General features: G+C 51.2%; 1 protein-coding gene across 1 annotated transcript in view; it reads right to left on the bottom strand.

Annotated features, from left to right (window-relative positions):
* The window catches only part of sympk (symplekin), a 55,348-nt gene that overhangs the window by 14,667 nt on the left and 22,479 nt on the right, over window positions 1-18,202 (bottom strand). The window contains exons 13-21 of the mRNA XM_070867807.1: window positions 17,707-17,942; window positions 16,387-16,468; window positions 16,160-16,273; window positions 12,423-12,570; window positions 6,825-6,985; window positions 5,998-6,106; window positions 4,401-4,501; window positions 2,896-2,986; window positions 342-446 (exon numbers count right to left, since the gene is read on the bottom strand). Of these exons, the coding sequence (XP_070723908.1) occupies window positions 342-446; window positions 2,896-2,986; window positions 4,401-4,501; window positions 5,998-6,106; window positions 6,825-6,985; window positions 12,423-12,570; window positions 16,160-16,273; window positions 16,387-16,468; window positions 17,707-17,942 (1,147 nt within the window). The remainder of the gene's footprint in view (window positions 1-341; window positions 447-2,895; window positions 2,987-4,400; window positions 4,502-5,997; window positions 6,107-6,824; window positions 6,986-12,422; window positions 12,571-16,159; window positions 16,274-16,386; window positions 16,469-17,706; window positions 17,943-18,202) is intronic.

The raw sequence follows: 18,202 nt of genomic DNA, 5'->3' as shown, positions 1-18,202 counted from the left end.
GGGGCCAATATTTATCCCTCAATCAACATAATAAAAACACAGATTATCTGGTCATTATCACACTGCTGTGTGTGGGAGCTTGCTGTGCGCAAATTGGCTGCCGTGTTTCCTACATTGCAACAGTGACACTACACTTCACTGGTTGTAAAGCACTTTGAGACGTCTGGTGGTCGTGAAAGGCGCTATATAAATGGAAGTCTTTTATATGCCCCTGAAAGACATGACCAGCCATTATATGAACTGAAGTCTCTTCATTTTATAAGGAATGGACAGGGAAATGGGACTAATTGGATAGCTCTTTCAAAGGGCCGGCACAGGCAGGATAGGCTGACATCGGTTACCTTTGATTATTGATTTCATGTCGCATTTAGTGGAGTCGATGTTGTGCAGAGCTATCAGCAGGTCACCTGGGGTCAAAGGTGAAATTGCTGCCGACCCTCCCTCACCTATTGAGAGAAAACAATTAAGGATCAGAGGACTCCGACTGCAAAGCGTGCAGTTTTTAAACTACTGATATGGATCTTTGAGAGATTCGGATCTCCTCCTCTTCCAGTTTACCCTCGGTGCACTATCTCCACCAGGTAACATTCCACACCAATACATTGCCCCCCAACCAGCCTCTCTCCCCCCTCCCCCCACAATAACTCACACCAAGCCACATGAAACACAAAAAGTTTGCATGCAGGTCCAGCAAGTAATTAGGAAGGCAAATGGAAGGTTGGCCTTTATTGCAAGGGGGCTAGAGTATAAAAGTCTTGCTACAACTGATACAGATGAGACCACACCCTGGAGTACTGCGTACAGTTTTGGTCTCCTTATTTAAGGAAGGATATACTTGCATTGGAGGCAGTTCACAGAAGGTTCACTCGGTTGATTACGGAGGTGAAGGGGTTGTCTTATGAGGAAAGGTTGAGCAGGTTGGGCCGATACTCATTGGAGTTTAAAAGACTGAGAGGTGATCTTACTGAAACGTCTAAGATTCTGAGGCAGCTGGACAGGGTAGGATGTTTCCCCTCGTGAGGGAATCCAGAAATAAGGGGCCGCCCATTTAAGACAGAGATGAGGAGGAATTTCTTCTCTCTTGCAATTCTGTGGAATTCTCTGCCCCAGAGAGCTGTGGAGGCTGGGTCATTGAATATATTTAAGGTGGAGATAGACAAATTTTTGAACGATAAAGGAGTCAAGGGTTATGGGGAGCGGGCAGGGAAGTGGAGTTGAGACCAGGATCAGATCAACCATGATCTTATTGAATGGCGGAGCAGGCTCGAGGGGCCGAATGGCCGACTCCTGCTCCTATTTCTTATGTTCTGATTACCACCGCTGCACGCTCTCTCCCTCCCTTCCGCGTCATCCCAAACTGGAGAGAGGGAACGGTGTAATATTCCAGACTGTTCCCCCATTAAAATCCCACATCATCATAGGCAGTCCCTCGGAATCGAGGAAGACTTGCTTCCACTCTAAAAGTGAGTTCTCAGGTGACTGAACAGTCCAATACGGGAATTACAGTCCCTGTCACAGGTGGGACAGACAGTGGTTGAGGGAAAGGGAGGGTGGGACAGGTTTGCCGCACGCTCCTTCCGCTGCCTGCGCTTGGTTTCTGCACGCTCTCGGCGACGAGACTCGAGGTGCTCAGCGCCCTCCCGGATGCTCTTCCTCCACTTAGGGCGGACTTTGGGCCAGGGACTCCCAGGTGTCGGTGGGGATGTTGCATTTTATCAGGGAGGCTTTGAGGGTGTCCTTGAAACGTTTCCTCTGCCCACCTGGGGCTCGCTTGCCATGTAGGAGTTCCGAAGTGGTGCGTTTACTTTGGGAGTCTTGTGTCGGGCATGTGGACAATGTGGCCCATCCAGTGGAGCTGGTCGAGTGTGGTCAGTGCTTCGATGGTGCATCTGTCCTCCAGGGGATTTGCAGGATCTTGCAATAAACCACCGACCACGATCACAACCGCGTCTCCTCTCGGCTAAGTAATATTCAATGTTCGCTCCAATTTTGTCTGGCCCTGCGCGGCCCCTTTAAGAGCCATTCAAAAATAACATGCATGTATGGACCATGTGTTGAAAAGCCAGCTGCACAGGTTCCCTGGAGCAGTGCGCAGCTTACAGGGAACATTGGGAATATCCCACACGGACACCTACTGCATTAACTGAGGCACAGAATACAAGAGCAGGGAGGTTGTCCTTGAATTGTATAAAACACTAGTTAGGCCACAGGTGGAGTACTGCGTGCAGTTCTGGTCACCACATTACAGGAAGGATGTGATTGCACTGGAGAGGGTGCAGAGGAGATTTACAAGGATGTTGCCCGGACTGGAGAATTTTAGCTATAAAGGAAAGATTGGATAGGCTGGGGTTGTTTTCTTTGGAACAAAGGAGGCTGAAGGGGGACTTTATTGAGGTGTATAAAATTACGAAGGGCCTGGATAGAGTGGATAGGAAGGACCTGCTTCCCTTAGCAGAGGGGTCAACAACCAGGGGACACAGATTTAAAGTAATTGGTAGGAGGTTTAGAAGGGATTTGAGGGGAACTTGTTTCACCCAGAGGGTGGTGGGAGTCTGGAACTCACTGCCTGAAAGGGGGTAGAGGCAGAAACCCTCACCACATTTAAAAAGTACCTGGATGTGCACCTGAAGTGCTGTAACCTGCAGGGCTACGGACCAAGAGCTGGAAAGTGGGATTAGGCTGGATAAGCTCTTTGTCGGCTGGCGCAGACACGATGGGCCGAAATGGCCTCCTTCCGTGCTGTAAATTTCTCTGATTCAATGAGAGGACGCACCCATATTCTGGACAGTGCCCCCAGCAATATCCCACGCAGACACAAGGCCCCGCCTCCTGTAGAATTCACACCGTTACACACAATCCACCCCTCCCACCACTGTAAACGTTGCCAGGACTCACCGTGTGTGGTTCCCAGGAGCCGGTTGAAGACCTCCTTCACCACGATGGGATTGAGTTTGATCAGCTTGGGCAGGGCCTGGATTACTTCTTTCTGTGGAAGAGAGTCGGTTCAAGGACACTAATTATCCAAAAGTTCCAACATTCTACCGGAGCTCCTGAGCGGGGCTGCAGACGGAGGAGCCTTACACCCACAGCCCTTGCTGCTCCATCAGTTTTATCTCAAGAGGTACTTTGCCTTTCCTTCCACCAGCCATCCAGAACTCTGCTAACCTGCGCCAAGTCCTGTTCAGCCCTCACCCCTGTGCTCACTGGCCTACAATGGCCCCCAGTTAAGCATGGCTCGATTTCAAAATTCTCATCCCTCCATTGCCACCCCCTCTGATCTCTGTAATCCCCCTCCCCACCCGCCCCCCCGGAACCGATCTCTAATCTGCTCCAGCCCCACAACCTCCTCCACCACCCCCCAACCGATCTCTATAATCTCCACCAGCCCCACAACCTCCTCTCCTCTCCCTCCACCCGATCTCTGTAATCTGCTCCAGCTCAAAAACCACCTCCCCCACCTCCCCAACCGATCTCTAATCTCCTCCAGCCCCACAACCTCCTCTCCTCCCCCCCCACACCCCCAACCGATCTCTGTAATCTCCACCAGCCCCACAACCTCCTCTCCTCTCCCCCCCCACCCCCCCAACCGATCTCTGTAATCTGCTCCAGCTCAAAAACCACCTCCCCAACCGATCTCTGTAATCTCCACCAGCCCCACAACCTCCTCTCCTCTCCCTCTACACCCGCCCCCCCCCCCCCAACCGATCTCTGTAATCTGCTCCAGCTCCACAACCTCCTCCACCACCCCCCAACCGATCTCTGTAATCTCCACCAGCCCCACAACCTCCTCTCCTCCCCCCACCCCAACCAATATCTGTAATCTCCTTCAGCCCCCCCCTCCCCACCCAACCAACCTCTGTAATCTCCCCCCGCCCCCCCAACCAACCTCTGTAATCTCCCCCCCCCCCCCCCCCCACCCCACCCACCAAGATCTCTGCACTCCTCCAGGATCAGCCTCACACACGAGGTCTCCCATAGTCGAATAACCTGCTGACGCGGCCCGGCTCGAGCGTGGAAAAAGGCCACAGGTGCTGCGGTGTACCCAGCGCTCACGGAACTGTACTCATTCGGGGCGGGGTGGGGGGGCGAAAAAATTGGAGAGGGTGAGAAAGAGGACAAGTGAAACCATAAAGCTCCGTGGCAGCAACACAGTTAAAGAGTAGAAACACAACCCAAACAAATCGAGGAGAGACCGGCGCTACCCAAATCGAAGAGAGAGCCACCACCCAGCAGGTGCAGGATAGCTCTCCCCTTACACCCAGCGAGGGGCAGGAATTTACCCCCCGGCCCCACCTGTGGTAGGATACAACCCCTCCCCTCTCCCCATCACTTGACACAACATCCGTTTCAGCAGCAGATATCTGTGCGTCGACTTCAGTCCGACGGACGTGGTGCATTACCTTCTCGAGGCCGTTGAGCACGGGGATCAGGAATCGGACATCAGGCACTCTCTTGTGGTACAGATCGCGGACTCGCTTTACCAGCTCGGGCGATGGGGGGACTGGAATTAGACAGGGCGGTTATTTGACAACATGCAGCAGGCCTCTTAAAACAGAATTTGACATTTTAGCCGACGGAGCAAAAGGACAAGCATGTTGGGAAGGAAAAATGTTAGTTCTTCATCAGAATCCGTGCCGGGTGAACTCCCCCATGCCCCACTCGGGTACATTAAACTACTGGTAATGGCACTAGACCAGCCGATGGCTTCGGACGGTGTAATATATGCACATGTGAGTATGCTCACAGGTTTGTAGAGCTGATGCACTGTGAGTGCCTTAGCCAGTCACGTGATGTTGACAAGACTCAATAAAACACCAGCCAGTCGGGTCTTGGTCATCCACGATGAGGTATGCAGTTGGGAGCCGAGTGAACTGGTGATGTGTAGTGTGACTGTTAAACCTTAGTTAATAAACCAACTAGTTCTTAATAGCAATGTGTTGCTCTGAATTCTTAACCAAAGAACCCAGGAAGCAAATACATTACAGACGGTGGCCCGGAAGTTGTGAAACTGAATTCATCTGGTCAGCACTAGAAAATGCTACTGATGGTTGTGAATACCCCCCTGGTTCACAAATGTCCTTCAGAGAGGGAACTTGCCCGCCCCCAAGCCCAATCTGGCCTACACGTGACTCCAGTCCCACGATATGTGGGGGACTCAAAGCCTCAGGGGGGGGTCGAGGGATGGGCAAAAAAAATCTTACACATACCCTAAATATAAATAGAAATAAAAGCACACTGCAGTCTTCCTGGTACCTAAGCATGTCCCCACCCCCCCTCCTCCTCTCCACCCCCCCTCCTCCTCTCCACCCCCCCCCCCCCCCTCCTCCTCCTCTCCTCCTCCCCTCGGGACAGAGAAGAAGCTGACCATGACTAAGATGGAATGGTCTGTGCCAGCAGAAAACATCCCAACTCCACTGTGCAACAGCACAAGCTAGGCTTGTATTCTCTGGAACTTAGAAGATTGAGGGGTGATTTGATCGAAGCTTTCAAGATATTAAGGGGAACCGACAGGCTGGAGAGAGAGAAACTATGTCCGCTGGTTGGGGAGTCTAGGACTAGGGGGGCAGAGTCTAAAAATTAGAGCCAGGAGTGAAATGAGGAAACACTTCTACACACAAAGGGTGGTAGAAGTTTGGAACTCTCTTCCGCAAACGGCAATTGGTGCTCGGTCAATCGATCATTTCAAATCTGAGAATGTTAGATTTTTGTTAACCAAAGGTATTACAGGATTATGGGGCAAAGGCAGGTGTATGGAGTTAGGTCACAGTTCACCACTGAATGGCGTAACAGGCTCGAGGAGCTCAATGGCCTGCTTCTGTTTCTATTTTCATATCCGCAGTACTTTATTCCAGAGCTTAAAATGTTCTCTGAGGACACGGCCCAAGAGTATTTCATACGCCCATCATCGCACTGAACCCCAGAGAAAAAGCTGCACCTTGAGGACAGAGGCGTTAAACCGACACAAGGCGGAGAGCAGTACAGGACTCAAAGGGTTACCTCGGTCTGTCAAGATGTGCAGGCAACGAGTCACGAGGGTTTCTGCTCCTTTCGGACAGTTCTCCACGAGCAGGAGAAGCTCCGGCGAGTTCATCCCCATCCCTCGGATCTGAAGCAACGCAAAAAGACGTCACAATGCAAACTCGCGTCGGATGGGCGGGCGGGCGGCGCAAGTCAGTCCGTCTTCCCACGTCACACCATCACTGCCCCAAAGATCGCCAAGCCTGCCACGCAACCCAAGCCCAGGAAGCACAAGGCAGGGCCAATGGCAGACCCTGGAAAGGACCCTGGAAAGATGCCTTTTTGGGGCCAGCCATTCAACAGCCTGTTCTATATATTAAAAAAAGTGCCTTTCATGACCATAGGCCGTACCAAAGTGCTTCACAGCCATGAAATGGAGTGGGTTCAAGCCCCACTCCAGAGACTTCAACAGATTAATCCAGGGCGACACTCCCAGTGCAGTACTGAAGGAAATGTAGGAAATGCCAATTTGCGCACAGCAAGCTCCCACAAACAGTAATGTGACACTGACTGGATAATCAGTTTTAGTGAGGTGGGTTGAGGGATAAATATTGGCCAGGACACCGGGGAGAACTCCCCTGCTCCTCTTCAAAATAGCGCCGTGGAATCTTTTACATCCACCTAAGGGGGCAGACGGGGCCTCGGTTTAACGTCTCATCTGAACGATGGCACCTCCGACAGTGCGGCGCTCCCTCAGCACTGCACTGGGTGACGGCCTGGAGTCGGTCTAAAACCCACGACCTTCTGACTCTGAGGCGGGAGTGCTGCCCACTGAGCCCCAGCCGCCAACCTCAGCTCGTACTTACCGGCTGCTCGATGACACGCAGCACGGTGCGCTTAATGTCGGCAATGGCCTCGGTGTAGACGGCGGCCAGTTCGTGGATGAGTTTGTGGTTCTGGGGAAGCAGAGCGAGGTAGAGGTACAGACACTGTTTCACCGTCTCCTCCGTCCAAGGGGCTGCCACCTCTGTCAGTTAAAGGATTGAAGTAGAAATTCAGCAGATAATAAGAGTTGACCCACCCCCTGTCCACATCCACCCCCCCTACCCAGACAGTTGACCCACCCCCTGTCCATAGGCCCCCACCCAGACAGCTGACCCACACCCTGCCCATAGGCCCCCCCACCCAGACAGCTGACCCACACCCTGCCCATACCCCTCCCCACCCAGACAGCTGACCCACACCCTGTCCCATAGGCCCCCACTCAGACAGCTGACCCACCCCCTGCCCATAACCACCCCCAACCCAGACAGCTGACCCACCCCCTGTCCATACCCCTCCCCACCCAGACAGCTGACCCACCCCCTGTCCATACACCACCTCCCCCCCCACCCAGACAGCTGAGCTGACCCACCCCCTGCCCATACCCCTCCCCACCGAGACAGCTGACCCACCCCCTGTCCATACACCAGCCCCCCCCCACCCAGGCAGCTGACCCACACCCTGCCCATACCCCTCCCCACCCAGACAGCTGACCCACACCCTGTCTATACACCACCCCACCTCACCCAGACAGCTGACCCACACCCTGCCCATACCCCTCCCCACCCAGACAGCTGACCCACACCCTGTCCATACCCACTCCCCCCACACACCCAGACAGCTGACCCACACCCTGTCCATACCCCCTCCCCCACACACCTGAGCCGCTCCAGACACCTCCACTATTAGCAGTTACCCTCCCTCCTCCGGTTCACAACATGACGTTTCGAGCAAGTACGAGACTTGGTAGTGGAGTATACGGAACAGACTTTATTAATACCCAGTAAAGGCGATCGGCTGTAACTGTACACATTTTCCAGTTTCTGTATCTTTCAAGCACTGACACACTGTTGAGAAGCATGACCTTTTATACACCATATTTTGGCTACAAATGAATATATCAGATAAGGCTGCATGACGTATCTATTCCCAAATCCTTCGAAAACAGACAATTCATGTAAACACTTGCAGTTTGTTTACTTCAAAACAACTTTCCACAAAGACTTCCTCAAATGGATTTGCTACCCTTGATTTATTACTCTAAAGCTAAAGTGAAATTTTATAATTACCATTTATTACTAACACTTTAGATATCAGAAGACAAGCCTTGCTTTCTCCTCACGACACTTCAAAGTCATCCAGTTTATATTGGAAAGCCTGTTGCTTCGGGGTACAAAGAAGTTCGACTGTTAACCCTTAACTCCCTAAGAAGTCCAACATACATGTCTCCCGGATGTCCAACAGTCACCCAGACAGCTGATCCACACCCTGGACAGACTCGCCCCCATCCAGACATAAGAACATAAGAATTAGGAACAGGAGTAGGCCATCTAGCCCCTCGAGCCTGCTCCGCCATTCAATAAGATCATGGCTGATCTGGTCGTGGACTCAGCTCCACTTACCCGCCCTCTCCCCGTAACCCTTAATTCCCCTATTGGTTAAAAATCTATCTATCTTTGACTTGAAAACATTCAATGAGCTAGCCTCAACTGCTTCCTTGGGCAGAGAATTCCACAGATTCACAACCCTCTGGGAGAAGAAATTCTTTCTCAACTCGGTTTTAAATTGGCTCCTCCGTATTTTGAGGCTGTGCCCCCTAATTCTAGTCTCGCTTACCAATGGAAACAACCTTTCTGCCTCTATCTTGTCTATCCCTTTCATGATTTTAAATGTTTCTATAAGATCACCCCTCATCCTTCTGAACTCCAATGAGTAAAGACCCAGTCTACTCAATCTATCATCAGAAGGGAAACCCCCTCATTTCTGGAATCAGCCTAGTGAAACGTCTCTGTACCCCTTCCAAAGCTAGTATATCCTTCCTTAAGTAAGGCGACCAAAACTGCACGCAGTACTCCAGGTGCGGCCTTACCAATACCTTATACAGTTGCAGCAAGACCTCCCTGCTTTTGTACTCCATCCCTCTCGCAATGAAGGCCAACATTCCATTTGCCTTCCTGATTACCTGCTGCACCTGCAAACTAACCTTTTGGGATTCATGCACAAAGACCCCCAGGTCCCTCTGCACCACAGCATGTTGTAATTTCTCCCCATTCAAATAATATTCCCTTTTACTGTTTTTTTTCCCCAAGGTGGATGACCTCACACTTTCCGACATTGTATTCCATCTGCCAAACCTTAGCCCATTCGCTTAACCTATCCAAATCTCCTTGCAGCCTCTCTGTGTTCTCTACACAACCCGCTTTCCCACTAATCTTTGTGTCATCTGCAAATTTTGTTGCACTACACTCTGTCCCGTCTTCAAGGTCATCTATGTATATTGTAAACAGTTGTGGTCCCAGCACTGATCCCTGTGGCACACCACTAACCACTGATTTCCAACCGGAAAAGGACCCATTTATCCCGACTCTCTGCTTTCTGTTCGCCAGCCAATTCTCTATCCATGCTAATATATTTCCTCTGACTCCGCGTACCTTTATCTTCTGCAGTAACCTTTTGTGTGGCACCTTATCGAATGCCTTTTGGAAATCTAAATACACCACATCCATCGGTACACCTCTATCCACCATGCTCGTTATATCCTCAAAGAATTCCAGTAAGTTAGTTAAACATGATTTCCCTTTCATGAATCCATGCTGCGTCTGCTTGATTGCACTATTCCTATCTAGATGTCCCGCTATTTCTTCCTCAATGATAGTTTCAAGCATTTTCCCCACTACAGATGTTAAACTAACCAGCCTATAGTTACCTGCCTTTTGCCTGCCCCCTTTTTTAAACAGAGGCGTTACATTAGCTGCTTTCCAATCTGCTGGTACCTCCCAGAGTCCAGAGAATTTTGGTAGATTATAACGAATGCATCTGCTATAACTTCCGCCATCTCTTTTAATACCGTGGGATGCATTTCATCAGGACCAAGGGACTTGTATACCTTCAGTCCCATTAGCCTGCCCAGCACTACCCCGCTAGTGATAGTAATTGTCTCAAGGTCCTCCCTTCCCACATTCCTGTGGCCTGCAAATTTTGGCATGGTTTTTGTGTCTTCCACTGTGAAGACGGAAGCAAAATAATTGTTTAAGGTCTCAGCCATTTCCACATTTCCCATTATTAAATCCCCCTTTTCATCTTCTAAGGGACCAACATTTACTTTAGTCACTCTTTTCCGTGTCATATATCTGTAAAAGCTTTTACTATCTGTTTTTATGTTTTGCGCAAGTTTACCTTCGTAATCTATCTTCCCTTTATTGCTTTTTTAGTCATTCTTTGCTGTTGCTTAAAATTTTCCCAATCCTCTAGTTTCCCACTAACCTTGGCCACCTTATACGCATTGGTCTTTGATTTGATACTTTCCTTTATTTCCTTGGTTATCCACGGCTGGTTATCCCTTCTCTTGCCACCCTTCTTTTTCACTGGAATATATTTTTGTTGCGCACTATGAAAGAGCTCCTTAAAAGTCCTCCACTGTTCCTCAATTGTGCCACCGTTTAGTCCTTGTTTCCAGTCTACTTTAGCCAACTCTGCCCTCATCCCACTGTAATCCCCTTTGTTTAAGCATAGTACGCTCATTTCTGACACAACTTCCTCATCCTCAATTGTATTACAAATTCAACCATATTGTGATCACTCATTCCGAGAGGATCTTTTACGAGGAGATCGTTTATTTTTCCTGTCTCATTACACAGGACCTGATCTAAGATGGCTTGCTCCCTTGTAGGTTCTGTTACATACTGTTCTAAGAAACAATCTCGTATGCATTCTATGAATTTCTCCTCCAGGTTACCCAGTGCAATTTGATTTGACCAATCGATATGTAGGTTAAAATCCCCCATGACTACTGCCGTTCCTTTTTCACATGCCCCCATTATTCCCTTGATTATTGCCCGCCCCACCGTGAAGTTATTATTTGGGGGCCTATAAACTACGCCGACCAGTGACTTTTTCCCCTTACTATCTCTAATCTCCACCCACAATGATTCAACATTTTGTTCATTGGAGCCAATATCATCCCTCACAGCTGCCCTGATATCATCTTTTATTAACAGAGCTACCCCACCTCCTTTCCCTTCTTGCCTATCTTTCTGAATCGTCAGATACCCCTGTATGTTTAATTCCCAGTCTTGGCCACCTTGTTGATCCACACCCTGGACAGACGCAACTCCACCCAGACAGCTGACCCACACCCTGGACAGACTCGCCCCCACCCAGACAGCTGATCCACACCCTGGACAGACTCGCCCTCACCCAGACAGCTGATCCATACCCTGGACAGACTCGCCCCCACCCAGACAGCTGATCCACACCCTGGACAGACTCGCCTCCACCCAGACCAGACTCGCCCCCACCCAGACAGCTGATCCACACCCAGACCAAACTCGCCCCCACCCAGACAGCTGATCCACACAGTGGACAGACTCGCCCCCACCCAGACAGCTGATCCACACCCTGGACAGACTCGCCCCCACCCAGACAGCTGATCCACACCCTGGACAGACTCGCCCCCACCCAGACCAGACTCGCCCCCACCCAGACAGCTGATCCACACCCTGGATAGACTCGCCCCCACCCAGACAGCTGATCCACACCCTGGACAGACTCGCCCCCACCCAGACAGCTGATCCACACCCTGGACAGACTCGCCCCCACCCAGACAGCTGATCCACACCCAGACCAGACTCGCCCCCACCCAGACAGCTGATCCACACCCTGGACAGACTCGCCCCACCCAGACAGCTGATCCACACCCTGGACAGACTCGCCCCACCCAGACAGCTGATTTACACCACCACTCAGATAGCGGACCCACAAACCCCACAATATACCTGATTCAAACCCCAGCCTGCTTACCAACGCCCCAAGTAGAGAAGCCCAGACCCAGACAGCTGACTCTCACCCCCAACCAGACAGCCCATCAAACCATTAGCCCGACAACTGACACACTACCCAGATAACTGCATCCTCTGGAGGTTAGAAGAATGAAAGGGGATCTCATAGAAACATATAAAATTCTGACAGGATTGGACAGGTTAGATGCAGGAAGAATGTTCCCGATGTTGGGGAAGTCCAGAACAGGGGTCACAATCTAAGGATAAGAGGTAAGCCATTTAGGACCGAGATGAGGAGAAACTTCTTCACTCAGAGAATTGTTAACCTGTGGAATTCTCTACCACAGAAAGTTGTTGAGGCCAATTCGTTAGATATATTCAAAAGGGAGTTAGATGTGGCTCTTGCGGCTAAAGGGATCAAGGGGTATGGAGAGAAAGCAGAAATGGGGTACTGAAGTTGCATGATCAGCCATGATCATATTAAATGGTGGCGCAGGCTCGAAGGACCGAATGGCCTACTCCTGCACCTATTTCTATGTCTATGTTTCTATGAATAGCGGAACAGGCTCGAGGGACCGTATGGCCTGGTCCCGATTCCTATGGTTCTGGACCAGCTAGCCCACAGTCTGCGCAGGGATCGCCCACCTGTATCTTTGTCAGCCCCGAAGAGGATGGAGGGCGGGTTGGGGTGAACCAGCAGCTGCAAGTAATTCAGGCCAAACTTCTCAATGTATTCCCGCAGCTGCTCCTTCTCGTACATCCTTTTGATGAACATTAGCGCCTGTGAGCGGACCTGGAGGTGAAAAACCGGATAGTTAATAACTTGGAGGGAGAGGGCCGAGTACCCATTCCGGATTTCCGCAGCTCGCACGCAGGCAGCTCCCAATCGTCCAACGGTTAAACAGCTCACCCGCTGTAATACGGAGTCTGATAGATGCAGAGGCGGGTCACAAGACTAATTCCCAGTCTAAAACATCTTAGTTATCACAAGAAGCTAAGAGAGCTGGGACCCTTCAGACACTTTAGAGAAGCGTAGACTATGGGGTGACCTGGTTGAGGTTTATAAGATAACGAAAAGGAGATTGTGCTCCAGTTAACAGTTTGATCCAATAAGTTAGGGAGGACATGGGGTCACACAGTGAAGTTGTACGAGGCCAGATCTAGGTTCGATGCCAGGAGGTAGGTCTTGTCCCAGGGAATACTGGGTCTCTGGAACAGGCGGCCATCTCGTGTGGTGGACGCAGACTCACTGAATTCCTTCGAGCAAGAGCTGGACCAGTTTCTGGTTGGGGTGGAGATCACCTCTTACAGAAGGTTAGGTACTGCTGGGAATCCAGGGCCAGGGTGATCTCCTGGACTAGTTTTGACCGTCCGGAGAAAAATTTCCCAGATTCTTTCCCCCCTCCCTCCCCAAATTGGGCTGGGCTTTTTATTTGGTTTTTGTCTCGCTCAGGAGATCACTTTTTAAAATATTTGAGCTGGGGACATGGGCTTCGCTGGCAAGGCCGGAATTTATTGCCCATCCCTAATTGCCCTTTGAGAAGGTGGTGGTGAGCCGCTTTCTTGAACCGCTATAGTCCGTGTTGTGAAGGTGCTCCCACAGTGCTGTTAGGGAGGGAGTTCCAGGACTGTGACCCAGCGACGATGAAGGAACGACCGATATATTTCCAAGTCAGGATGGTGTGTGACTGGGAGGGGAACGTGGAGGTGGTGGTGTTCCCATGCGCCTGCTGCCCTTGTCCTTCTAGGCGGTAGAGGTCGCGGGTTTGGGAGGTGCTGCCGAAGAAGACTTGGCGAGTTGCTGCAGTGCATCTTGTAGATGGTGAACACTGCAGCCACGGTGCGCCGGTGGTGGAGGGAGTGAGTGTTGAAGGTGGTAGGTAGTGTGCCGATCAAGCGGGCTGCTTGGTCCTGGATGGTGTCGAGCTTCTCGAGTGTTGTTGGAGCTGCACTCATCCAGGCAAGTGGAGAGTATTCCAACACACTCCTGACTTGTGTCTTGTAGATGGTGGAAAAGCTTTGGGGAGTCAGGAGCTTGGGCGGGGTGTCTATATTGTGATACACAAGTTAGCGCAATTGTGTGGGACGGGCTCAATGGACCCCTGGGTCTCCACCTGTCATTGTATGTTGGTAGAGCAGGAAGCTCCCACCTCCTGTCTGTGCTGCATTAGTTGATCTCGGGCGTTGCAGTAGTCAGGACCATAACTAGCCTTGGCCTCCCTAGCTTCGCGAGGTAAATAGAAAGAAAGGACTAGCATTTACACAGTGTCTTTCCCGACCAGAGGTCATTTTACTGCCAATTAAGTATTTTTAAAATGCAGTTGCTGCTGTAATGCAGGAAACATGGCAATCAAAGAGCGCACCGCACAATCCTGCAAACGGCAATGTGATAATAACCAGATAATCTGTTTAAGTGTCGCTGGTTGAGGGATAAATATTGGCCCAGGACACCGGGGATAATGCCCCTGCTCTTCTTCTAAACAGTGCCACGGGATCTTTTACGTCTACCCGAAGGAGTAGACGGGGCCTCGGTTTAACGTCTCATCTGAAAGACGGCACCTCCGACAGTGCAGCACTCCCTCAGCGCTGCACTGGGAAGGTCAGCCTAGACTTTTGGGCTCAAGTCTCTGATGTGGGGCTCGAACCCGCAGCCTTCTGGCTTCGAGGCAAGGGTGAGCCACGGCTGCAGTACTGAGCTGTACAGGTAGGTCTCCGGTTCTATCGCCCGTCGGTGCTACGCGAGCTGCTCTCAGCCGGCGCAGCAGTGAACGGCGCAACTGGCTTCGGCATCCGGAGTCGGGAAAAGGAAAATCAGCCACGGAAAATGCTGTCCCTCCTACTGGTAGGTTCACGCACTTGGTCACTGGGCAGGGAGTCCCTGGAACTTCAGTCACACGGATAGACTGGAGAAGGTGTGGTTGTTCTCCTTGGAGCAGAGAAGGTTGAGAGGAGATTTGATCGAGGGGTTCAAAATCATGAGGGGTCTGGACAGAGTCGATCGAGAGAAACTGTTCCCATTGGTGGAAGGGTCGAGAACCAGAGGGCGCAGATTTAAGGCGATTGGCAAAAGAACCAAAGGCGCCATGAGGAAAAACGTTTTTACGCAGCGAGTGGTTAGGATCTGGAACGCGCTGCTCGAGAGGGTGGTGGAGGCAGACTCAATTGTGGCTTTCAAAAATTTGCAGGGCTACGGGGAAAGGGCAGGGTAGAGCCACGATGATTTTGAAGAGAGCCGGCATGGGTTCGCCAGGCCGAATAGCCTCCTTCCACGCTGTAAACATTCTATGATTCTAACTGCCCCCAGCAAGAGTCAGAGCCTCGAGCGGTGAAGGGGAGAACATCGATGTATACTTAGAAATGAAAGTTGAGGGATAACTGACTTGGGGTCCAAGTTTGGAAGTGAACGCCACAAGTTAAAGTGGGCTAAGACAGCAAACCCCTCCCCACCCGCCCTCCCAGTGTGCGGACAGCCCAAGTGTCAGCCGTGGCTCAGTGGGCAGCACACTGGCCTCTGAGTCAGAAGGTCGTGGGTTCAAGTCCCACTCCAGGGACTGGAGCACATAAATCTAGGCTGACACTCCCAGTGCAGTGCTGAGGGAGCGCCGCACTATCGGAGGTGCTGTCTTTGGGGTGAGACGTTAAACCGAGGCCCCGCCTGCCCTCTCAGATGGACGTAAAAGATCCCATGGCACTATTTCGAAGAAGAGCAGGGGAGTTATCCCTGGTGTCCTGGGGCCAATATTTATCCCTCAATCAACATAACAAAAAAAACAGATTATCTGGGTCATTATCACATTGCTGTATGTGGGAGCTTGCTGTGCAAAAATTGGCTGCCACGTTTCCCACATTGCAATAGTGACGACACTTCAAAGGTACTTTATTGGCTGCAAAGCACTTCAAGATGTCCCGGTGGTCCTGAAAGGCGCTATATAAATGCAAGTCTTTCTTTCTTTCGTACTCCTCCTGCCCTGGGAGTGTTTGATGGGACAGTGTAGAGGGAGCTTTACTCTGTATCTAACCCCGTGCTACACCTGCCCTGGGAGTGTTTGATGGGACAGTGTGGAGGGAGCTTTACTCTGTATCTAACCCCATGCTGTGCCTGCCCTGGGAGTGTTTGATGGGACAGTGTAGAGGGAGCTTTACTCTGTATCTAACCCGTGCTGTACCTGCCCTGGGAGTGTTTGATGGGACAGTGTGGAGGGAGCTTTACTCTGTATCTAACCCCATGCTGTGCCTGCCCTGGGAGTGTTTGATGGGACAGTGTAGAGGGAGCTTTACTCTGTATCTAACCCCATGCTGTGCCTGCCCTGGGAGTGTTTGATGGGAACCACACACAAAGCAGGAGCCAGTGCCAGGGAGGTCGCTGCCTCGCGTGCCTTTACCTTGTCCTTCTCGTGGGAGCTCAAGTCGAGCAGCACGTGAAGGTATTGCAGCTGTTTGGACGGTCGCTTGAAGACCAAGTCCCGGAGCGTCGACATTCCCAGGTAGATGCGAGTCTGCGGGGAAAGGCAAAGGGGAGACCAACGTCAGCGCTTTCTGTTGTAGTGACGGGATAGGCAATACTACGAACAGCGGTTGAACACATCCGTGCCAATGGAGTGCTGCGTACCTCATCCTCGCAGTACCTGCGGATCACCTCCAAAGCACTGTCGGTGATGGATGGAGCTTCCAGGACCAACTTGGTAAACAGCCTGAGAAAGGAAGATGGGTAGCAAGAAAATATATCATTTATAAGTTACAGAATATATTCCAACCCACATAAACTCGCGAGCGCTTTCCCTTACTTGCTGCTTGCAAATAGTCCACTGAACGAATTCTGACTTGCATTTATATAGCACCTTTCCCGACCACCGGCCGTCCCAAAGTGCTTTACAGCCAATGAAGTACTTTTGGAGTGTAGTCGCTGTTGTAATGCGGGAAATGCGGCAGCCAATTTGCGCACAGCAAGCTCCCACAAACAGCAGTGTGATAATTGTTATGTATTTAACCCCTTGTAACCTGTATCACACCACCACCAGAGGGCCCACCTGTTGGGAGTCCCAAGGGATCCCAGCAATCCTTTGAGAGCACTGTATCTAAAGCAGGCCACCCACGAGCTACCTCTGGAGTCTTATTAAAGGAGCTAAGGTTACACTTGCACATTGTTCACAGTACTGTTTGATTCATTATTATGAGTGTATTAATAATGACCAGATAGAAACTGTTTTTGTGCTATTGATCGAGGGATAAATATTGGCCAGGACACTGGCGATAACTCCCCCTGCTCTTCTTCAAAATAATGCCGTGGGATCTTTTACGTCCACCTGAGAGAGCAGACGGGGCCTCGGTTTAACATCTCATCCGAAAGACGGCACCTCCGACAGTGTGGCGCTCCCTCAGCACTGCACTGGGAGTGTCAGCCTGGAATCTTGTGCTCAAGTCTCTGGATTGTGGACTTGAACCCACAACTTTCTCACTCAAAGAAATGAAAGCGCTGCCCACTGAGCCACGGCTGATACTGCTTAGGCCAGCATTCCTCGGCTATCTGGTGAATGGGCAGGTCCCTTCCATTACCCATTTGAAACAAGAGTACCCAAGTGCTCGGAGGATAGAAGCACTGCCTGGAGTGGCTAGTGATCCGTTCACGCCTCGAAGTTCCCGGGTACGGTTCCCACTGAGCAACTGACGGAATGTGGCTATCAGGTGGAGCAGGATCGAACTGTGATGCACCCTGTAGCCAAATAGCGTGATGCTCGCTCGCTGTGTCGAGGCTCACGCGGAAGGAGGGCCGCTTGGGCGAGATACCCCGGAACCACGCTGCTCCCGGCAGGAGTCAGGAATCGAAGAAAATTGCAAAAGCGACCAACACAATTCGGTAGCAGGTGACCAAGTAGACTCTCCCCACGCGCCCCCCACCCCTCCCCCCACCACGCCCACCATGGTTACTGACCCGTCCTTCTGGTCCGGCTTCTCCTGCAGTCCCGACAACAGGCTGGTCAGACACTCGTCGTAATTGTCCAGCGCGCCGTTGGGCCAGTGGCTGAGGTACAGGTTGTACTCCTGGTACAGCCACGCGAACGCAAGGTCAACGCGGCTTCGGATATCCTCCAGGATGAAATCCATCATCTCGCCTTTCATTTTCCCGTCAAACTGCGTCACGAGGCGCGCCAGGATCTTTACACGGATCTGGGTTTCAACAAAACAAAGTCAACAAACTGCACTGTGTTATAAAAATATGAGGGGCCTAGATAGAGTGGATAGGAAGGGCCTATTTCCCCTTAGCAGTCAGGTCAACGACCTTACTGAATCAGGCCGATTCCTGGGATGGCAGGACTGCCGTATGAGGAGAGATTGGAGCGACTTGGCCTGTATTCACTGGAGTTTAGAAGAATGAGAGGGGATCTCATTGAAACATAGAAAATTCTGACGGAGTTGGATAGACTGGA

Source organism: Pristiophorus japonicus, chromosome 26 (assembly GCF_044704955.1).
Source record: "Pristiophorus japonicus isolate sPriJap1 chromosome 26, sPriJap1.hap1, whole genome shotgun sequence".
NCBI lineage: Eukaryota > Metazoa > Chordata > Chondrichthyes > Pristiophoridae > Pristiophorus > Pristiophorus japonicus.
Note: the sequence above shows the minus strand (reverse complement) of the source record. Positions and strands in the feature narration are given on the sequence as shown.